At 36.1% G+C, this 24,622-nt stretch overlaps 1 protein-coding gene across 4 annotated transcripts in view; it reads right to left on the reverse strand.

Moving 5' to 3' along the window:
* Positions 1-450: 450 nt before the first annotated feature.
* Positions 451-24,622, reverse strand: part of VTA1 (vesicle trafficking 1) — a 44,486-nt gene continuing 20,314 nt past the window's right edge. For 2 of the 4 annotated variants that reach the window (XM_050893659.1, XM_050893657.1), the window contains exons 5-8: positions 21,836-21,947; positions 12,926-13,102; positions 10,989-11,069; positions 451-3,742 (exon numbers count right to left, since the gene is read on the reverse strand). In XM_050893659.1, coding sequence (XP_050749616.1) covers positions 3,597-3,742; positions 10,989-11,069; positions 12,926-13,102; positions 21,836-21,947 — 516 coding nt within the window. In that variant the 3' untranslated portion in view covers positions 451-3,596. The remainder of the gene's footprint in view (positions 3,743-10,988; positions 11,070-12,925; positions 13,103-21,835; positions 21,948-24,622) is intronic. The other 2 variants (XM_050893656.1, XM_050893658.1) reach the window with 2 other exon arrangements.

Raw genomic sequence — 24,622 nt, forward strand, 5'->3', positions numbered from 1 at the left:
AGGCACTCTTATAGTCCACCATTGACTTTACATGCATTATATTATAAATGCACAGACACATGTGTCTGCATCTCCCCCCCCAATTCTACTTCAGCCAGTAAGTTTCTCTGTTGTTAATTTCTTGTAGGTAAGTATTATATAGCATCAAATACAACCACATTCTGGAATACGATCATACTTAAGTCTGTGCTTCTGAAACTTCACTTGCAAAGGACATCGTTAAAAATTCCACCTGAAATGACTGCAACAATCTGAAAAGAACACCTCCAGTATTAGTAAATCCAATTAGTGCACCTTCGAAAAAGTCTCCACCATTTCATAAACAATGACCTGCTCCGCAAGACACTTTTGAAAGACTTTTGTAGGAATCCTGAAGTATAATATGGAACTTTCCCTGCAGAAAGGTGAAAGTATAAAGAACTGCAAAAATGTTAAGTAATACCAAAAGCCTTTTAAGTAACAAACATTGAACAGATTTACTAAAATTCTAGCTTACATAAGTAGCAAAACTGAACATGGAATATCTGACAGAAAACACTTCTTTCTCCTTTCTTAAGCAAGATTGAGAAGATTCAGAACTCACAATCCAAAGGAGAAAGACCAGCAAGCATGTAGGTGGCAATCATACTGAAGAAGAAAGCTGTCGACTGTAGCACGCAACAAAAATGGCATTCTCCTTTATTTAATGCTGTACTCGTACGTGTTGGGAATTGGTTTAAGAGGAGCTATGGGTTGATACTTTATCATTCAGAGTAGCTGTAAAATGAATCAGTCAACACTTAAAGCTCACACAATATTTAACAATGGGGCCATAAATTCCAGTGCCTACCACAAATTCCAGTTTGGAATAATTACAGGGTATCTACCCACATTCTCCTGACATTTTCAAATATGTACACTTTTTGAACTGTTCTGCAACATTGGTTTCTACTTTTGGGCTATTTGCCACATTTAAAGCTGTCCCAGAGGCTACCCTTAATGGAATGGAAACATTTTGCTATAATTTACTCTAGGTATCAGTTTGGATGATAAATACTCAGTCTGTTGCATCAAATGTTAGCAGCTTGAAGATGTGGCTTCAAACATGGTTTGATGGGCTGTTACAAAACTTCTCAATTAAAAAATAAATGATCAGAGGAAAATAATTTTATGCAAAATAAAACTAAATATGCTAATTCAGGTATTGTGGTCTGAAGGCTGGTATTGGGATATGTTTAATTTTACAGAATTCATGAGAATTTTATATGATAAATCTTCCAAACACTAATTTATTTTCAAAAAGAATGTCCTGATAGCTTCTCTAAGAAATTCTTAAACTTTTGTATTAGCATTTTCATCTCCATTCCCCTCAGAGACACTTATTTTAATTTCTTTCTAGGCAGAAGAAGGTTACACATTTCTAAATGATCACTCAAAAAAATTGCTTATGGCTTTTTCATTGCTTATTGCTTTTTCACTGATGATTCCCTGGTTTCCTAGAGGAACCTCGAGGTTCAACATAATCACGGCCAACAGACAATCTTTTATACACTTTAGGAAATACTTAAATTTTTGTTTGCAACCTTCTTAGTTATGTACTTCCATTTCATATCATTCAATCACCAAAAAAATAATACCACCAATTTTAATCGAAAAGCCTCAAATTAACACAGTATTCTATCATAGCTTGCTTATTTTTCCATGTAACACAAAAGCCCCGAAGTTCTTTTAATTATTTTATAAACAGGAAAACTGACTTTCCTCCTCCAAGCGCTAGGGACTGAGGCTGGTATTAGTAAGTAGTGGTATGATCCCCAAACGAAAGCAACTTCTGACTTTTTTATAGCAATGCAATATATATATTTCTACATGGACCAAAGTTCTGCCTCCTCCTTTCAACTGAAAAGCAGCTTTTCCAATCACAGTGTAACACCACAATAATATACATGGAATAATTTACAGTAATTCAGTTTGATACTGAAGTGAGGGATCTACCTTGCATGAAGCACTGTACAAAACACAGGCTTATTGCCCAGGTCTGTACAGCATTACTGTCAAAAAAGTTTCAGACTGATTTATTCTAAGTTTCCCAAAACAATTAAAATCTAATCCAAATCACTGTCCAGAGTAGCATGCTATCCCATATCAGAAAGCAACACAAACAATACCAGATATTTTATCTATTAAATCTCAGTCAACTAAAATGCTTAAGCATACATTTACAATTTTCATACTACCCTTTTCAAACCTGCTGTCAAAAACTCTACGCTCTTAAAAGGACACGACCAGCTAAACTTTAATGCATGTTTATGTTTGATTTTCTTTTCCTCATCTTTTTGCTTTGAATATTAGACTTATTTCAGTCACTGCAAAACAGTGCAGCTATACAGAATACGTGGATTTGATCTGGCAGCCTGGAAAAACAGACAGATCAGATAACATGTCATTAAAATTATTACATAAATCAGACATGCTTTATGGTGTACTCAATTATTATGTCACACCAGTTAAAAGACTACTTATTCTTTCTTTTAAACAGCATGGATAGATTTTTAACAATCAAAAGCTCTATAATTGCACGGGCAGATCTCATAAAGACTCAAAATTCAGTTTCCAAGATATTTTAATTAAATCCCAAGTCCAAAAAGTCTCCACAACAAAGCAGACAGGAGAATATTAGCTGGAAATACGAAGCTCTATGACACTAATACCAGAGATGAACCTATACTGCTTTAATGGCTGAAGAACAGGCCTTTTTTTCCCAGCCTCTTAAAAGATGGAACAGCTACGAAGTAAATCTCCCTAAAAGTTCATGTTGTTTAGAATCTCTGCCTCCAGTTTCAGGATCATCTCTGATAAATATTAGTACTTTCTCTTAATTACCCATACATACACAAAATTGTAAGTGTTCACACAAAAGGAGCAAGAACCAATAATCAAGAATACATGTAGCACTCCATACAGTTGTGGGGGATTGGGCTGGAACACCATCAAAATTGCTCTCTCTGAAGTATGAAGAGATGTTTTTCCCAGCATGTTTTAAAATGAAATACAAATGTCCTCAAGTCTCCCTCAACTCTGACTTATGTCTCAGATAATACCCAAATAATTTATGTATAGAAAAAAGTCCTTCCCATTGTGGATGGGAGGGCAGCCTTCTCGCGTGCTATCTCATTTCAGGAGGAAAGCGCTGATCTTAGTTACCATTTTAAAGCTATTATACTTATTAAATAATTGTTTGAAGTAATAAAATCAGAGTAAGAATTTTAACAGAACATTCTTATGCTCAAGTTTTTTTACAGATTCAGCATTCTCCCATTCCAATAATCTAAATATTGCAAGACGAATTCTAACTCTTGAGCAGTGTTCACAGTGCTTTCTTCAGTACTTTGCTTACATCAAGCCACTGCATTCATATGTTTCTAGCTCCGTTGTTTGTTAAAATGAAAACAGAGATTCCTACTGTACCATTAATTGCTAATCTGACACTGAAACAGTGATTTCATTGTCATGGGTGATGGGATTGAGAACTTCTGTATAACTCCACTCCCCTAACAGGTACAGTAATAAGCTGTTAGTTCTTTAGGCAAAAGACATGAATCTGTTGGATAAAGGCTTCATTCTCTGCCCGTAATCAGTAACTTGAGGGCCTTCTGTAGATTCTGCACAGCAGTGCTCACATCTTCATATTGCAAAGCACTGCCAGCATATTTGCAATATTTTTGAGCTCTGGCAAAGTCCTCTGGAGTCAAACGGACTTCCCCTGCAAAAACATAAATATTACAAAGTTACTATAAAAGAAATCTGACTGAGGCTTCCTTTCAGATTATTTCTGTGTTTTACTTATATTTGCAGAAATATTATGAAAACCAGGCTAATATTTGTGGTAATATTACAAAGACCAAGCTACGGTGTTTCTTCTGTTCACTTTTCTTTCCATTCATATAATGCTTAACTTCTTTGCTGCTGGCATTTGAAAAATATAGGAGGACCTTTCTAAACACTGGTATTTGTATGACCCAGTGCCTTTCAAAAGTAAGTCAATACCTTTGAGAAAGATCTGCTCTTCATCTAAGGCAGCAAAGGAGAGCTTTTTAACGACAATAAGTTAGCTGTAATCATATTACAACCTGCAAGAAACAAGGACAGTGTTTTTTGTGTTTACAGTATAATTACTTTGCTCTCTTCTTTAGGAATAATATATAGTTAGAAACTGTTCCTTCTCAACTGGAATAACTTTTCAAAATGTAGAAGTATTTCTCACTGGCATGTTTTTGCACATTTTATATTTCTGTTTTATCCAAGTAACATTTATGCTTCCAATTATATGTAAGATGACTGAAAACAAGATTGATCCCATTAAATGTGCCCATTTTTGTAATACTGGAGAACACAAGCAAAAAATATTCTTATAATATAGTGTAAAAAATTAACTTATTGATTAATCAGAATATTTTCTTGACATAAAACATCGGGAATTCTGTAATGCTCAAACACATGCATTCAGTCTTCTAGAAAGCATAGTAGCCACTTATGCCCTAACTGGCAGAAGATTTAATATGTGAATAGCATCACTGATGTGAGCATAAAATAAAGCACAGTTATATTACTGTCCCTCCTTCCACCCAGAAATTCACTGGGAGTTTTAAGGCTAATCCCATGCCACTCCAATAACCTATGGATAAATTATAGAAAACCTTTACTCGTGTTCTTTCAGAACAACTTAATTTGTAAAAGACTGATTTTTATGGACATGGATAAATACTTATACGCAATACTAAAGAATTATGTATTTATTTAATAGGTTTCCCACACAGTATTTTATAAGCAATGAACAGACTTCACAGATTAAGAAAAAATGCATTTTAAAATGCACCATAGATTTTATATAAAAATCGGTTAAACAAAGATTTAGCTCTCTAAGTAGAGCTTTCTAATTTTAAGCAAGGACATGAATATAATTAAATCCATTTTTTTACGGTACAATTTCAGTTAGCTGGATTCCCTTTCTTTCAAAATAAAACTGTTAGCAATACTGCGAGAATGTTTACTAAAGAATCTCAGTTCTTATCAGAAAATGTCTATTATATTTGCTTTTCCTTTTCCCAATCTTATTATTTAAGAACAGCTTTTGAACAAATAAAACGGAAAACCTGGGAATATTAAAAACTAGACTGGTCTGCTGGTTTTCAAAACAACCCTACCCCAATAAAAAGCAGAAGGGTAAGTGCTCTTAAGATTAATTTTATCAATTTTTAAAATATACTCTAGAAGTCTACTTATTTTCCCTTCAATAAATAAATATAACCACAAAACAACTGTTGAATATTGAGGCACATGACAACTTGGTGGGCTCAGTATCATTGCAATGTATATTAGCTTACTGCTGAATAAGTGAAGCCGCATTAAATCTCTTAAAATACATATACATGTGAGTAAATACGCTTGAGGGAGTGCATAAACACAGGCACACACTTAGGTTATTTTGTAACCTAAATAAAGTCACAGACTAAAATCAGCTGGGGTCAATCTGCGACCACATTACTGAACAACTTTAAGAAATTAAAAAGACCAAGTTCCCCTCAAAGTGGCTTTATGCTATGATGCCAAAAGAAACTACAAAATCGTTCTTTAAAAACTGGCCAAGGCATCAGTCCAGTATTCAACTAATTTATTGGAAGGAAGCCTAAATTCACTAGTCTAATCTTATTTTTACAGTATGAGCTCTATTAATGTTTTGCTGGCATAAAGCCTTATTTATTATGAAAACTACTTCACATGCTATTATGACATAACTTGAGGGGAAAAAAGTTAACAATTTTAAATTTATAAACCAAAGTTTACACAGTAAGTGTTGATCTTTTGATGTGCTCAGTGGCCTCAGCTCCTATTGAAGTCAGCACCTCACAATGGACAAGCAGAATAGAAATAAAATAGCTCTGTGTTCTTAAGTTTTCAAAATAACGTGAAACTTAACTATAATGTCTGTACTTACATCAACGGTATAAACATGAAATTTAGTAACTGTCTGCAATTTACATATTCTAAGGGTTAAGCAGCTTTGGAGAAAAGGAAAGCAACTTTGCAAAAAAGGACCTGGGGGTCCTGGCAGACACCAATTTGTCCATGCACCAACAATGTGCCCTTGTGGCAAAGAGGGCTAATGGCATCCTGGGCTGCATTAGGAGGAGTGTTGCTAGTAGGTGGAGGGAGGCGATCCTTCCCCTTTATTCAGCGCTAGTGAGGCCACACCTGGAGTATTGTGTCCAGTTCCGGGTTCCTCAGTATAAGAGAGAGACTGACATCATGGAGAGAGTCCAGCAAAGAGCCACAAAGATGATTAAGGGACTGAAGCACCTCTCATAGGAGGAGAGGCTGAGAGAGCTGGGACTGTTCAGCCTGGAGAAGAGAAGGCTCAGGGGGATCTCATCAATGTGTACAAATACCTGAAGGGAGGGTGCATAGAGGATGGAGTCAGGCTCTTTTCAGTGGTGCCCAGTGACAGGACCAGAGGTGGTGGGCACAAACTGAAATGCAGGAGGGTCCTGTCTGAACATCAAGAAACGCTTTCCCACTGTGAGGGTGACCAAGCACTGGCACAGGTTGCCCAGAGAGGTTGTGGAGTCTCCATCCTTGGAGAGATTCAAAAGCTGTCTTCTGAATTAACAATGACATTTTTTCTCAAACTTCTTCCTTCAGTGCTGCAAATTAAACCATGGGGAGTGTGCACGGACAGGGGGAGACACAAAGGACATGGTCCTGAGCAATCCATTTTACAGGACCCTTGCTTGAGCAGAGGGCTTGGATCAGATGACCTCCAGAGGTCCCTTCCAACCTCAACCATCCTGTGATTCTGAGCTCTAAAAAAGCCCAACAAGATTGAGATGGGAAAAGTATACTATAGTTACCCTGAAACAAACCTGCTTCTGTGTTAATCTGAAACTATTAGCATAGTAGTTATACTTATTACTGAAACGTGACAGACATATGGAATCCATAACAACAAGCATGATTCTTTTAGTTTAAGAGTAACACAAAGTGAAAACCAAAAGGCGATTTGACTAGAGATGCTGAAAATCAGGTTGGGGAAAAAAGCAGTTTTAGAATTAAAATAATGCGTATTTTACACGAGGTATCTGCTTCTCCCTGGTATCCTTTTCTATGCATCAGATGTTTTTCCTTTTTATGAAGTTGCCCAAATACAAGGCAGCTGATTTAAGAACATTTTAATAATGCAACTTGATGTATAAAAACAGTGATGGCAAAGGTAACTGAAATGATTTTTTGAAACAAGATGCTCTTTTTTCCCACTAAAGCACTTAAGATATTTGAAATATAAATCCTCAAAGATCCTTCTTAAGATCATGAAAACATGTAAAATGTCAAATTATTATTTCTACTTTGTGTGTAGAAAATCAAACATTATTATACACACAACTAGACTGGACAAATAGTTTCTCTATACTATGCCACCCGTGGAAGGGAGCATATGGTAATATAAGAAGATTTTATAAAAACTCTGTGTAGCACAACCATGAATGCATTTAGTGTTAGCAAAATCCAGGGGTAATAAATTTTTTAAGCAAATTACGCCAGAGAAGTGCATGCACACATTATACAAAGTTGCTGTGTAGCTCTACATTCTGTTATCAGAGACATTAATCAATGCTTAATTGCATAAGCTTTGACACTTTCAAAAGTCCATGTTAAACTCTGAAACCTGTTCCCACAGAATAGGACAATTATTGAAGGATTCACGCTGACTAAAATCGAAGGAATACTGTTACTTTAACTTAATTTTCTTTCGATAAAATATTCCACTCGTCTCCACCAAAAGCTTCTCTCCCATCATAGCATTAATCAAATTGCTTCCCTCATGTTATGGGAAAGAAAGAAAATATATAATTTATTTTAAAAGTATACATTTGATCTTACTACCAGAAAGAGTCTTGCAGGAATATGTGGAATATTCTGTTTGGCTATGCCTATACTAGTACATTCAACAGGGCCAGGGAATGCGTCTCAGCACTCAAACTTGACTGACTACACTGTCAAACTGCTGGAACAGACTCCAGTATGGTTTTGGCCCATGCAAACTAGCACTTTCCCAAACAATTCCTGGGCATGACTTGTGGTTAGAGCAGGCTAGAGACCATTCAATATTGGCAGCCTTCACAAACTACCTTGTTTAGAAAGTTTAAAAGCTTAATAGTATGAATGTGACTGGTTCTGTGCCAGCTGTTCTCAGTGTCAAATATTTACAGGCATGTTTAATTTATTAGTATAGACACAGACATCGTGTCTAAATCATGGAGCAAGTGTACTTTGCACTGTGCTAGCTCTGTGGATCTACTGGAGGGCAACATTGATCCCTCCTTCCCGTCCAAAGGAAACTTCAGTTCCATAGGAATGGTGCATACCAAAGTCTAACCTCAATACACAGCCAGGATCTAGCCCAAATATATATATCGCAACTCAGGAACTGGGGAGGGCTCCTGGTTCCCACAGTTTAGTAAGTCTGTTGTGAGATACAGGCATTTCTAAATCTACTTACAGGTCAGGGAACAAGGCTACTGCGGAACAGAGTACTGTTGGCATAAAAAGGACTCCTCAGCAGCATGAGAAGAATGATACCTGCCGTTACTCTTACACGTATAGCTGAAGGGAGGATGCTTTGAGTAATGATCAGGCATGCATGACAGGATGGTGACAGGAAAGGACAAACACTTTCCATTGCTCTCAAGCTTCTTAATTCTATGCATGCAAATGAAACTGTTACTGTATCTCTGCTGACTGACATATCCCTTATGCCCTCTCAAACTCCTGCATAACTGACAGCGTACTTTCTAAGCTTTCAGAACAGAGGATCTGTATGAGCTGTATCACCTTTTTGGGTGAACTTCTGCAAAACTCCCTCCTAAGAATGTAACACTTTCAGCTGTTACAAGACCCAAACTTGTAGTGACACAACAGATGTGCGGAGGAGGAATGCAGGCATGCGAATACTCAGGTCAGATCAACTTAAGAGATTCATCACTGAGCACAGTGATGGTCTTAATTAGCAAGGGTCTTAATTTCTTAATTACACGACAGTAGTTACTATGAATTCTCATAAACACAGGGTATCTTAATTCACTCAATTCCTTTATATTTATGTACTTATTAAATCAGGTTATCACGACTAAGTGGCTAGAGGGAGCAATGCACTGATATTATCCACATATCGAATAATAGAACTTCTAATACGTAATGAAGAATTAAAGTTTAAATCAAGATTATGACATTTTTGATAACTAGAATTAAACATTCAAACCAAGAAACAATGATGACTAAAATTTTCAGAGTAGTTATCCAAAAACCTATCAGAATGACTGTCTAGAGGATTATGATAAGCTGGTTAAATATGAAAGCTTTGCTGCCAAACACCACAAAATTTGCTTTCCAACTAGCAGTTACTACGGTAAAGCTTAAGTAAAGCCTTCAGTTGTTTTGGTTAAGGACCTACCGAAACCCTTGCAACAGCCCCCAAAACTCAAAAACTATCACCAAGTTTAAATGGTTCAGCTACAGGTCTGAGGTATTGTTTTCAATAAAATGAGTTAACTGTCACATGAGACATTACAGTAATATGCCAGACAAACAATAGGATGTGCCTTTTGTTATTCAAGAGAATACTAAAGGTTAATTGTGTCTCTATCAAAGATAAATTTTGTTATTTCTATTTTTTTAAGACATCTTCTAAAGAAATGGCTTCCTAATATATTAAGACAGACATATCCTTAAGCATTCTTATGACAGCAGACTAAAATCAAGCTAAACATTGAATTCCTATTATAGCATTCCATTGAATCAAAAATGCTTCTTCAGTAAAGCTGGTATTTTAACATAAGACACTCTCTTCAACAACATAATAAACTAAAATATCTAACTAAATATTTGTAAGTTACAATATACAAGAACATGACTGCTTAGTTTTGATAGGTATAACAGGCAACATTTGACTGTATCTAGTACTGGAACCTAAAACATCAATTACGGATGCTATCAGCTGTCCCTGGTGAGGATAAACTGTTAGGCAGAATGTGAACACATTTCACATCAGGACTTTTGGACCTCCTCCTCACTCAACATCCACGATATATTGCCAACTACAATCTGATTATTACAAACAGATGTAACTTATCTTTTTATTATCTCTATTCCACGGACAGAAAAATTCCTAGAAAACAGTTAATAATTTGTCCAAATGCACATCAGTGTTCAAATCAGAACCTAGGATGATTCCAGCTTTATTATCAGTCGCTACTCTTTCACAGGCCATGGTTTCCCTAAGGTTAGCATCTGTGTGCACTTCAAAGCATGATATATGCAAGCAGACATAAAATAAACGTAATATAGGTTATCAGTGATTTTAACATCAAAGACAGAAGGCATTTTAAAAGATAAAAGCCTTGATTAAATGGTACATCAAAATGACATCACTAGCAGTACCTTATAATTTATTTAATTTAATACAGGTACTACTTACAATCAACAAGCACACATAACAATTATGCTGCAACAAAAAACACCACTGGAATGTCGTGATTATTTAATGAAGTGAATAAATAACTTACGTACTGATCCTGTAGAAGAAATTTTAAATAAAGGGAATGTCTATTAATTACCAAAAATATAATTTAGCATGGCCATCAGGAATATAGGCTTTGCTAAGTATATCAGAACCTCACCTGAGAAGCAACAACGTAAATGATAAAAAGCCCAACACAATGCTAGCTCATTGGTTCGAGAAAGTCAGATAGACAACACTTATCATACACTGTAGCAAAGCTTTCGGAAACTATTAAACTCTTAGCAACACAATGTTTAGATGATGTCCATTCTTTCTAAAATTTCTGAATTAGCATTCAGATAACAATGACATTATTTCTCAAACTTCTCCTTCAGTGCAGGGGAGACACACAGGACACAGCACGTCCATGTAGACAATACAAATGCCACCACCTTACCTGCAGACTGAGCACTGTAAAGGGAAGGATCGACTAGAGGAATATTCTGAGGAGCAGGCTGAATGGTGTTACTTGTCACTCCTGCAAATCAATGCAAAAAATTGGACTTGGGTTATTTTTATTTATGGACTTTAAAAGTAAGCAGATAAAATAAGAAAACAGAACAGGTAAACCTGATGATTTAATGATTTTTAAGTTAAGTAGCTGAGAGCTTCCCAATTGTGAAAGTTCGTAACGAATAATTTTAAAACCCTCACTTCAGAATAGGAGTGTTTTATAAAATAATACAGAAGAATTTACAGGCTGTCATTCATTTTATCAGTACAATATTTCACAGAAATTTAATTTCAAGCATTAAAAAAAAAAAAAAAAAAAGAAAATACTAGTCCAAAAGACACTAGTTACCCTAGAGTATTGAGGAAAACCTGCTAAAGAAGAGTAGGAGTAAACTTTTATATTTGAAGTTTAAATTCTGCCTTTTAATATCAGAGTCTTCATTACTGTATTTTTAAAGCCCCATGCCTGCCATCTCACACTTGCAAACTATCTCTTTCCTAATTCCTTCAAAAACAATTGGTGAGAATAAAAAAGCTACCTAGATTTAAAAGGGAAATGATGATGCTAGAAGAAGAAACAGCACTTTACGCTGTGAAGCATTCTTGTATCTGCGTTCACATTTTAGACACTCTCATTTGCATTGATCCAAAACTATATTTTTGCAGTATGTCCAGAACACACCACACTAACATAAAGTTATTTCTACAACATCTGCTATGTAGGAAGATGGTATAATCACTTTTCTAAATTATCTGTTATTTCATGGAATGACTGATGTCGTTAAAACTGTGTAATGCAAAGAATTCCTGTATTCCAACAAGGCACATAATTTTCAGATCTGGTAAAAACAAGGAGCTAAACATTTACCTAGGCTGAATGTAAAAAACAACACTCTCCCCCTCCCAGACCCAAAAAACCCCACCTAACTGAAGGATTTCCCTTTGATAAAGCTGAAAAAAAGAGCATCCTGAACTTTTCATAGGGTGAAGCATTTCTAAAATGAGAAAGCAAAAGAAAAGGAGGGGCTGTGTGACAAAAACATCTCATACGTTCTGTAATATAAAAATGTATCTGAACAATCAAATGATCATCAGGATTGAAATCAAGAGCTTTTAATTTTTTAGTCTTATTAAACATCATTATAAAAAGGTTACATGAGGTGAAAAAGTTGTATTCACAAATCATTTAATACAACTTTTTTTTTTTTTTTTTTTTTTTTTTTTTAAATACAGCAACTGGGAAGAACTTTGGATTTTTAAGAACTTGGTTTTGGTCCAAAAATGACACAGAACAAGAAGGATGTAGGAACCAATGTGTTTAGCAGTAGGGACAAAATTTCCATTAATAATATTGTTTGAGGTCAATCACACTGAAGTAGTTGCATGGGAAAAGGAGCATAAACCAAACAGAAGAAAAGTATGAATAGTATATCAGGCATGATTGTTATAGTGTTGTTGTAATAGTTTCAACGCTATGTTGGATAAAGAATATAAAGAACAGCAGTCTATCTGCACAGGGAAAGCTAAATATGAAATGAAGTAATATAATTTCATCTATCAAGCGAAAGATTCAAATAGTGCTTTACAGTGTAGATGTTGCAATGCATGATTCTAGAGAAGAAAAAACCATTCTGTCTGCAGAAACACTCACTCTTTCAGTCCATATATCTCTTCTGGCAAAGTGCTTCAAAATATGAATTACGTATTTTAGAAACCATAAAAGCATAAAAAATATTTCTGATGGCATTTTTAAGATGTTAATTTATGAAGTTGCTTCTGCCATAGAATACCTATATTATTTTACTTTATATGTAATGGAAAGAGGGCTAGAATTCGCCTCTCAATAAAGGCATGAATTTTTTGGGTGTGATTTGGACATACCTGTGTTATGAGGTACTTCAGCTGGAGTGTTGGCTGGTGCATGGGCACCTGGTGGTATATGTATGCCAGTGTAATTACTAGTTGGTATGTTGTTAGCTTCATATGTAGATGATGATGTTGGTTGAGTTGTTCCACTATGGAGAGAAGATGATCCTGCTTCTTCCCTTTCAACATCTGCTAAGATGACACAAAATAGGAATTACTGCAACTCTTCTGAACAAACACTTGACAACTTAGGCTTTCTTTTAAAGCCTCCTTTCAAATTTTTGTTAGTAGAAAAATTGCCACCACAGTGAGACATAAAACATTTATCAACCCAAACCACCGACGATCGATTTGACAAAATAAAAAAGCAACATACCATAGGATAAAGACCTAGAAATTCACATACTTTAAAAGATCTCTTCTGTTTAAATTGAAGGATCATCTCATTACTGATCTGAATATAAGTAATTTGTCTCATTAGTACAATCCCTTAAACCCCCATGTACTGCATCCACAGTAGTTGAACAAGATACTACAAATATGCAGTGATCTATATTTTAATATATACATGAACCAGAATATGGAAAACTGTATTTGCCTTACAAACTCTTCACAAAAAGAAAGATAGTGCCAATCCTTCCACCCCACATCAATTACACCAAACACAAATAAATAACAAAAAAGGGGAACTTTGGGAAAGTAATACCAAACAAGAAAACAAAATGCAGCTTAGCCAAGTCATAACTGTATCTACAACAGTTAGAGTACATAATGCACTCTAAGAATAATGAGGTTCAATATATCCCATGGCACGTACAAAGAACATATATACTATTTTTAAATCTAGTCATGTTCTTAAGGTTCTGGTCTAGTTTATTCAATGTTGCTTTGAAGGCTAATGGTCCAATTTTATTATGCTAATGACCCAGTTAATTTAGAATATGGTTGATCTCTGCTCCTTAATTTGAATTCAGTTCAATTTTAAAAAGCTAATTTTCTTTTACTGTATATGTGTTCATCTGTATCAATAATGTCAGGTGGAACGAGCACAGTTTTGGGAATGGCTTTGTTAACAGCCAGTTCTTGAAAGGGAGCAAAACGAATATGGGAGCACAAAACTGGTATGTGTCCAGAGCTGGCAAAAGAGATGTTCTTTATGAAATCCACACTGATCTTCAACTATACAAGATTATGTGTTACGCAAACACCTCCACTGCTTAATAATTAAACAGTCTACTATTACAAATATTGCTACTACAAATATCAGAATTTTTTCCCATGTAAGGCCCTCTTCCTCCCAGAAGTAGTTCAGGTACTACCTTTTCTAAAAATGACTAAACACCTTCTAATTCACAACACTATTTACTACAATAAAAGGCTACAATGCGGAGTAAAATCAACAGTATTGTCATTAGGACATTTTTACTGGACTTTAATAAATACACAGTTAAAGAATATATTTTTGGTTTATATTGCAAAGTTGTAGTACTTTACTTTCATTCAGAACATCCAAGTACTAATAAACAAATTCACAAATCCCCCAAATCCACAGTCTAATACCAAGAATCTTTATTTAAAAGTATTAAAAAGCAAAGAAACCTAGAAGCAAAGTTCTGTCAAGCATGTCAAGCACTGCTAGCAAAATTTAATATAAAAACACAGAACATGGTAAAATTTTTGTATGTTACTCTTGCAAAAATCACTTTCACTTGCTGCAACCAGTAATTCAGGCTGTGGTTTTATGAAGCTATTTCTGACATAGGCAAACAAACATCTGGCAGATTTCTGGAAGGCAAAGGATATCTTAAGGTGCCAGATTTTTCCTTTGCTGTATTTTTTTACTAGTAACTCATACTGCAATATCATGTGGCCAACATGCATGAAAGTAAAATTAAATGTGTTAAAACTGGCAAAAAAAGGTGATACTCTAAACACCGGATATGCTACCTTTTAAATAATAACATAATGATAGGAATAAGCCATTGGTTGAATGCTGTATTTTTCAGTGTTTTTCGTGTTAACTAAAAAAGCTATTTTAAAACAGTTTCAGAAAATAAAATTTAGTTTAACAAAATCCCAGAGATTTATTATACTTAAGATTAATGAAATAGTTACGCACAACACTCATGCTGTCTGAAGGTAAGGCTGCCCAAGTCCACTTGTAACACTGTTATCAATTATTTAAAGCTTGGTCAAATTGTAGCCATAAAGTTGGATTTTCTATGTTGGGTGTCTGCCTGAAGCTAGTATTTTGGAAAAGCTGTTGTAAAAATCATTAAGCCACTTTTGACAATGAGGGAGCGGGAGAAAACATGCTTTCATTGTACTTAGTATCTCAGCTAAGAGAAATTACCTGTAAGTTCTTGCCCAGACTTAAACCCTTAATGCATTTATTCCTTTATTCTGCCCCCTGCAGCTTCCTGTTGCCCTTATCTGGCTCTTCAGTCCCATTCTGACTTCTCTCTCTCTGCACCAGGACTTCATATCCCATATCTGCAACCCCTTGCCCCATACTTGTGTCTGTCTTGCACTACACCTCCCAGTCTTCTCTCCAAGACATTAAGACATTCCCAGTTTCTGCTTCAAACTTCCTCACTGCATAGTTCACCGTCTCTAGTCACTCCTGTAAAAGTGCAATGCTGTAGGCAACACTGGCCATGGAAGATACGAACTCTAATATCTGGCAATGTTATAAACAAAAGTTAAGGTCTGGCAATGTTATAAACAAAAAAACCAACCAAAAAAAAAGTGTTAGAAGTGCTGACCACCCTTAATAAGAGTGCCTGTAAGAGGCAAATTCACAAAAGGGCGATATACTTTTTAATCAGGTATATGTATCAAAAGATCAAGCTCAACTGTTTGATTCACTCATTATGCAATTGGCAAATGTTAAACTGTATTAAACATAAAAGTAGCTTTGTTTAAATTAACTCTTCTTAGGTGTTTAAAGTGCCCAAATGTCATCAAAGCATTGTAACTACTCTTTCTGCAAAGTAAATATTTAAAATATTCTTTATCAAAGATTAAAGTATTAGAACCATTTTGAGATATGCGCTTGCAGTATTTGTGAAGAGTTTTAACAGTAGTGCTAAATAAAAGGATTTCAGGCTGCTGGAAAAGAACATTTCAGTCAACAAGCTGTTTTTAAATTTTATGGTTAGAACATCCATAACATTATTGAAAAACAAATCTTTTCCAGGGAACGGGAATGAATGCTAGAAAAATTAGAGAATTAATTTCTCATAAAGCAGTAATAACCTAGAATTTAAAGTTCCTTGCAACCTGCTTAAGGATGCTGAAATACCAGGCTGTGAAACAGTGACACAATTGTTTCACATTCAGTTTCAGCTCCAGCTGAGTTTCTTGTCTTGGAACCTCATCAGCCTTTGTGCTTGGATCCCAGCATAATGAATCCATGCGCTCTTTAGATTTTCCTCAGAGCTACAGTATACCAAGACTATCTGTTTGATTGGTTTTTTAAATTATTATTTATTTACTGAAGGCAAGACTTTGTGGAATAAAGCTGATACCCCCGGCCCCATAAACAACTGTCCAAAGATACTTTCATATAAATAGAGGATTCTCAAGGCTTAATGGCATTCCATTGTCTAGTGTAAGGAAGTACCGATTATGACTTAACTTCAGCAGCCCAGAGCACTAAATTTAAAACTAGCAGAATTTTTAAAGAGTCCAGACTCCTCCAATTCTCTGGACTCCTATTTTTAAGGAGTCCAGCGAATTAAAAAGGTAATCTATTAATTTTAATTTAAAAACATTTTCTTTTCTCATTCTGCTGCACTGTTTCTCTTTAGCTTGAGATGTTGCTAAAAGATGCACAACGTAAGATTCTACTGGAACACTGCTTTTTTAGAACATACACATATACATATTTTTTTTCCACAACATTGAGAAATGGACTCAAAAATACACTTTTCTTACTACTAGTTGGGACTATAAAGGTTTCCTGGAATTCTGTTATATAAATGCAGAATACATACTATATATTGCAACGAAAGTGGTGACATTTAATGTATTTTACATACCATGACCATTTAGGAACTTCTTCATATTTGAAATTACATTTTTAATTTTTTTCCACTAGTATAAAATCTTGTTGGATGACTTAGGGCTACTGCTAAGTGACCTTTATGTGTACTCTAGGACTCGTATTCCAACTGCATTAATAAATCAAGCATGTCATTTTAAGGTTTCCATGGTGGCATCCTGACAAAAGCATCCATAAATCCAACAGCAGAACTGCATAAAGCATGCCTATGTTACTGTAAAAACATCTCCAAGAGTTACAGTATGGTTTTCAAGAATCACAAAGAAAATAACACTTTGGAAAAAAATGGTAATTTGTCAAGCTACAGAGACCTAGTTTCACTCTGTTTAAACAGACTTTTTCCACTTGCAAGGGGAGGAAGAAAATGAGCAAGCAGAAAGGAATGGGGAAGGTCCAGTCATACATTCAAACAATGCTGCTTTTCTTCTTATGATGCACAAAGCAAGAATTGACACCATTTTTTACTGATTCTTCTAATAAAAATTAATTTGCATACAATTTTTGTCTTGGTTGTGTAAAGCATTATGGACACCTACACTATGGAGTTAATTTCCAAAAATAAATGTCAAAAAGTATTTTTCATTTCATTGCTTGGAAAATAAAAAAGTGGGAGAAATTCTCTTACTACATTAAATACAATTCCACAAATAAAAAGATATTGCCAAATTATAGATATTGCAGGCTCCCTATCAATAAGGATGTTAAAAATTTTGGCTCACTCAGCATTTGCATCCCTTTTAAGTTGCATGTAGACATAACTTGGTAATGAAAGCAACAGTCTTCACCAATTCACACTACTGCTTGTAATGACGTGCAATGAATAGTAAGGATTTGAGTAAAGTCTGAATTCTACTTCCCCTCCTACAACAGTTTCTTTTGCAGCCTTGAGCAAGTCAGTTACCTTTGCCTCCACATTAATAAAATGAAGAAAGAGCCTATTGCTGCTGAGGAACAATTATCGTTTCTACACAAGCTGCATACACAGATTTTTAGCAAAAGCTCTGTAATCTTTGCTCAGAAATTCTATTTTTGCAATTGTTTAGAATTCATAATTCATTTCACATAATCAGGTGAGCTTTGTAAACATTACCACACTATGAGCCAGACCATTAAAGAGCACTCATTTAAAGCTAGAAATATTTAATTGGGCTATTCATTACGTTCACTACAACAAAAGATTTTTTCCCACATGTTGTCTTCTCCATTAAATTATCAAACTGGTCTAATTTGACTCACAAAGATGTGGCGATGTTTGCAGCTGGAGTCGCATCGTAAGTCTCTCTCGCTACAGCTGCACCAGCAGTTAAGAAAACTGCCTTGAAAAAGATTGTACGTTGAAGAAGAAATTAGTTTGCCAATGTTTCACTTCAAATATAGCTGTGCCTAGATTGGAGCATATTTCAGTGGATAAGACAGCCATTCCAGTGTTTAAGTCTGTAGGGCATCTTTAGGTAAGGAAAGCATAATAACAAGAATAAAACAGTAGCTTGGAAATCAAATTGTATCATAATCATTATTTGTTCACAAATATTTGAATTTACTTATGTTGCAGTGTTTCTAGAGTATTAATACCCAAACAGTATTTTATCCAGGAAACTGCAAAGAAATTATAATTGGCACCCAGGCTTTTAGACACTTTTGTTTACTTTTAACAAAATAAAGGCTAAACAGGGATAGAAGTTTGGTACACATTCTCATTAAAAAAATGGTGACAATGTATTTTATAATTTTTAATTTTTTTTTTTTTAAATGTAATGGTGGCCAGGACATATAAATGAGAAGAGATTACACTGTGGAGAGCCACTTTTCAGACTTTTTTGGCTAAATCTGAACCTCAGAAGCACTCTTATTTGACCTTCTCCCCTTTCAACCCATTGATTCTCTTTTCCATATGCAACTGAACGATTTTCTCAAGAATCATAAAAAGGCTGAAGGATCCCTTGCAGGTTACCTGATCCAATTCCTCACTCATAGCAGTGCTAACACAGATCATGCTGCTCCGGGCACAGAATGGCTGAGGTTGGCAGGGACCTCTTGAGATTATCTAGTCCAACCCCCCATTCAAGTAGGATCAGCTAGAGCCAGTTGCCCAGGACTGTGTCCAGTCCAGTTTTGAATATTTCCAAGGATGGAGATTCCATAACCTCTCCTGGACTCTCTTTTCAATATCTGACCACATTCATGATGGAAATTATTTTCCTAATAATTAATTCACATTTTGCTCATTGCAACCAGTGTCCATTGCCTGTTGTCCTATCACTATGCACGTCCAAGAAGAGTCTGGCTTAGATCTTCTCTACACTCTCCCATTAGGTATAGTTTAAGACAGCAACAAGAACTCTCCTTAGACCCACTTAACTTCACCTTACATGCCATGTTCTCCAGTTCACATTTGGAAGACAATAGAAAACTCTCATACTTCAAGCAATATACTACTTTCTAACAAAGGTGGGCTTGGAAGGAGTAAGACTGCCTATCTTGTACTTCCTTATACTTTGCTCACTGTCTGACAAAGGTGGTAATCTAGACAGTTTTTATTCATGCTACTTTGTAACTTTTTATCTCCTGCTGCACATTTGTCTTCTGCTAAAGAATCAGCTAGTGGCTGCAAGTGGAATGGGATGCTATACCTTACTGGAAGGACCACCAGTTTAATCTTTCTATAAGTAGTAGGTCATGTCCATCCCCCTGTTTCTTCACAAATAAACAGGAAAGAAGCTTCAAAATATGAGAATGCATGGTGAAAAGATTAAGAACCAGAAGAGAAATCAGTTTTCTAATGTTTTGACATGTTTAAAATAAAACCAATGTGCAGAAAATTACAAGCCTATTCATAACGTATTTGAAATTACAGGTTCAGACTTCAAAATCCACTGAAGACCCAGGTATAGACCCCAAACATAAATGAATGGAAACAAACAAACACTTTTGTGTATATATATATGTGTGTGTGTGTGCACGCAAGTGTAAATATATGGATCATATGTATTAATACATATGTTCATAAAACTTTATGTAGCCACCTCTACAAGGTGGCTCTACAAGTTAGATACAAGCCACAATCTACAAGTTACTTTATCTCTTTTGCATTGTAGATTTGTTTATTGATCCTTTTTATTAGAAAAATTTGTATTACTAAATTCAAGCTTAAGTTAAGAGATAAATGAACATCAACTTAAGTGACATTTATTCAAGCCACAAAGTCTCGTATACTAGCTCAGAAGAAAATTTCAAATCATTTAATGTTCTTAGTTGTTTCATTAGGTATGTGAAGAATTATACAGAGGTTATTGTCATTGTGCAGAATTAGTCTGTTTTAATTTGCATAACGAAAATATCCATTCCAAAGGCATGCTATTTCCATAAGAGATTCACATTTAAAATTTGTATTTCAAGCTTCTGCACTGACAAGGGAGGAAAATGAAGAGACCCCTTATTAATGAAACTGATCACTATCAAAAGCAACTGGTGAAATGAAAAAAGAATTAAACATGCATAAAGCATTAAGCATAGAAAAACTGCAAACAATGGAAAAGTAAATGGGTGAAAATATTCTGAAAGTTAATTTAACAATTACATACAGTATCTATTTTGATATATTTCAGAAATGAATAATTTTTGCATATATTCTGCTTTTATCAATAACTGAAAAACATGATCAGTTTATACACAGAACAGTAATACTATTATCTGTTTCAGCAGTTTAACAAAAAAAGTTTTGTACATGATTTCATTTGACTTCGCAAAAACTCACACCTATCTGTGAAGTCTGTGGATCTATACTTTAGAAATAGGGTAACATTTATAAAGTTTAGAAATAATATGGCAGCTCTGGTTTGATTGTTTAATTTTTAGTAAAAATACCCATAACGAAATAAGAGAATGGAGCTGTCTTTCTCAGAATAGGTTAGGATGTGATCTATGTGCTCTTGTAAGAGAGTCTGCTTAGTATGTGTTCTGTTACTTCATGGCGAGGCTAGCTTGTGTTGCTCACAGTGGTGGTGTCTGTTTTAAAAAGCTCTAAATGAGAAAGGTTTGGACGCCCTTAACGTTTCTTACTGAAGAGCCAGGACTTTTAAATTAGCAGCAGGGTTTAGACAGGTCTGAGTACATTAAATAGAAGACAGTAAAAGTTACAATTTGGGAGGTTTAAAACAACCTGTTCTGATAAACATTCATTTTGGTAAGTGAGTGTCCTTGGAAATCACCACCTTTTACCTAACAGTTAAGGAGGTAACTTCAAGGAATCCTGTAGAGGAAAGTCAGGTAGCCAGAAGAATACAGGGAGTAACCAAAAACACGAGGAAAAGGGGGATGAGTGAGAAAGCGGCAGGAAATCCAATCTAAAAAGAGTAGGCCATAAACCTATTTTGAAAGCCACATTATTATACAGGGAGGAAGGGGTTGTCCAACAGCCAGGTGTTTGCTTTGAAGTTGAATTCATTTACGATCAATCCATTTTTGACTCCTATTTAACCTCTGAGAGAGGACAAACTGGCAAACAGATCAGAACTTTACAGAAAAGATCTAAAAGAAGGACTGTGGGTAGCGTTAAAGAAATGCATGGTTCTGGCCCAAAGGTGACAATGCCTTCTTAGAGAGTAGCTGTATTCAAAATAATAATCTCCACTACAGAGGAAAGAAAAAAAAATATTTTATTTAATAAGTCAAGCAAATAGAAAGGTCCAATTAAAACAACAGTAGGAGAAGTAGGGGGAAAAAAAAAAAAAGGCAGAAGGTGTGCCATCGTGAATGGAACATTACTCAGGGAAGCTGTGCTCCCTGAAGAACTGTGCATACTACCATTTCGGTCTTGGCCCAGCCCTCTGCTCTTTTAAAAAGAAAAGGGAAACACATACCGAAGCTCTCTCCTTCCATTCCAATAGGCCCAGGCTGAGGAGTCTCTCCATTCTTCAAGCAGTTATGAATGTATGCTGCCTTCCACCTGGCGTACTTCCTGTGCTGGGCATTCTGGGGAAAGGAAAAAGCCAGCCATTTTACCCACTCACTTCTGCGAATTAATGCATTCACAACAGAAATATAAGCAGGTTTTCAACCCTGAGATTATAAAACTAAAGTGGTTTCTCTGCTATCATTTGACACCCCTTTAAAGATAAACAACACATGTGAACTTAATTGCTGAAGTAAAAAAATTATAAAAAGAACACCTCTAACAGGATCTCAGCATGAAAGGAAAATGTGGAGATCTTCAATTAGTGCAGCTTGTCAGGAAAAGAAAATAAATTATACCAGGACCATCTAGTGTGAAAGACAGAACACTGTGTAGTAATTACTGATGTGAAATAATAAAGAAAATTTCCTGTCTCCATAAACTTAGATGATTATTTAGTTTAGATTTAAATATCTGAAACTTAAAATGCTAATCCTGCTGATCAATAATATAAAATCTTTTCTAATTACATTATTTTAAATTTTAAAAATGTATAAAAGCATGAATACAGAGAGGGTGCTGTAGTTGCAGATTAATATAGTGTGTGAGATATTCTACGACATACAATATTTTGATTTAATATCTTCACAACATAGCTAAAAATCAGAAGGACTTTAGCAATACATAAACTACCTGCAGAGCAAGGGGTTATGATAATAACAACTTTAAATAAACTGCTAATGACAAGTTTAATAGTTCATTTATTAGAAAAAATACTAATACTTCTCAAAAAAATTAATTACTATATTGACAGTCAATATAATTTTTTGCCAATTCTCATCTTCTGAAATGGTGTCAGTATGAAGCAATAGCCGTGAGAAGCGAATCTGCTGCTTGCCTTTCTGATTCCATTTCCACGGTAACAGTTTGAAATTGAAAAAATGTGGTAGTAACTTACAGTATTTAAAGAAAATCAATATGACTTTTCACTATTTTCAGTTTCTGGGAAAAAGGAATTGAGGAAAAGCATTTCACCTGAGTTTTCGTAAATTATTCTTTTCACAAAACATGAATGTCTGAAATAAATGTCAGAATCTCAACTACTTTGAGATTTTCCACTTAATTTTTTAAAATATACTTTACTGTTCTTAGGTATAACTTTAATATGTCAAAACATGAAATGAAGATTGGCCATTTTATATCTCCTGGGACTGTTACAATAGTGGTTTTTTTAATCCAGAAAGAGTCCTCAACTGATAAACTGATTATGCAAATCAACTACATTGTCAAAAGTTGTAAGAGAAATAACCAGTTCTGACAGTTATGAGGTAATATACTTCAAGGAACAAGGCTGAATATAAACAGAGATGAGAAATGTGGAAGGATGTGGTGGATTGACCCTGGCTGGATGCCAGGTGCCCACCAAAGCCACTCTATCACTCCCTTCCTAAGCTGGACAGGGGAGAGAAAATATAACAAAAGGCTCATGGGTCGAGAAAAGGACAGGAGAGATCACTCACCAATTACCATCACAGGCAAAACAGACTTGACTTGGGGAAATTAGTTTAATTTATTACCAGTCAAATCAGAGTAGGATAATGAGAAATAAAACCAAATCTTAAAAACACCTTCCCCCCAGCCCTCCCTTCTTCCCGGGCTTAACTTTACTCCCAGGTTCTCTACCTCCTTCCCACAAGCAGCACAGGGGAAAGGGGAATGGGGGTTTGGGTCAGGTCACCACATGTTATTTCTGCTGCTCCTTCCTCCTCACGGGGAGGAGGACTCACACTCTTCCCCTGCTCCAGCTTGGGGTCCCTCCCACGGGAGACAATCCTTCATGAACTTCTCCAACATGAGTCCTTCCCACGGGCTGCAGTTCTTCATGAACTGCTCCAGCATGGGTCCCATCCACGAGGTGCAGTCCTTCAGGAGCAGACTGCTCCAGCGTGGGTCCCCCACAGAGTCACAAGTCCTGCCAGCAAACCTGCTTCAGCATGGGCTCCTCTCTCCACGGGGCCATGGGTCCACAGGTCCTGCCAGGAGCCTGCTCCAGCGCGGGCTTCCCACGGGGTCACAGCCTCCTTCGGGCATCCGCCTGCTCCGGCGTGGGGTCATCCATGGGCTGCAGGTGGATATCTGCTCCACCGTGGACCTCCATGGGCTGCAGGGGGACAGCCTGCCTCACCATGGTCTTCACCACGGGCTGCAGGGGAATCTCTGCTCTGGCGCCCGGAGCACCTCCTCCCCCTCCTCCTTCACTGACCTTGGTGTCTGCGGAGTTGTTTCTCTTACATGTTCTCACTCCTCTCTTCTCTGGCTACAGTTGCCGTTGTGCAGCAACTTTTCCCCCTTCTTAAATACATTATCACAGAGGCGCTACCACCATCGCTGATTGGCTCGGCCTTGGCCAGCAGCAAGTCCATCTTGGAGCCAGCTGGCATTGACTCTATTGGACACAGGGGAAGCTTCTAGCAGCTTCTCACAGAAGCCACCCCTGTAGCCCCCCCGCTACCAAAACCTTGCCACACAAACCGAATACAAAGGATGAGTGGAATAATTTGGCCAAGTGAACAATGCAGGTTGATAGCGTGTTTCACATCAACATCACCTGCAAGGTACTGGTGAACTCAAATTTCCACAGTAACAATTACAGGTAAAGTGGTTTGGAAACTCAGGTAGACAGAATAATCTCTCTTTAAAAGTCCTGACTGAAATTACATCCAAAGTTTTTGAGAATTAATAAAATGAAATTCAA

The sequence above is a fragment of the Gymnogyps californianus genome, chromosome 3 (assembly GCF_018139145.2).
Source record: "Gymnogyps californianus isolate 813 chromosome 3, ASM1813914v2, whole genome shotgun sequence".
Taxonomy (NCBI): Eukaryota; Metazoa; Chordata; class Aves; order Accipitriformes; family Cathartidae; genus Gymnogyps; species Gymnogyps californianus.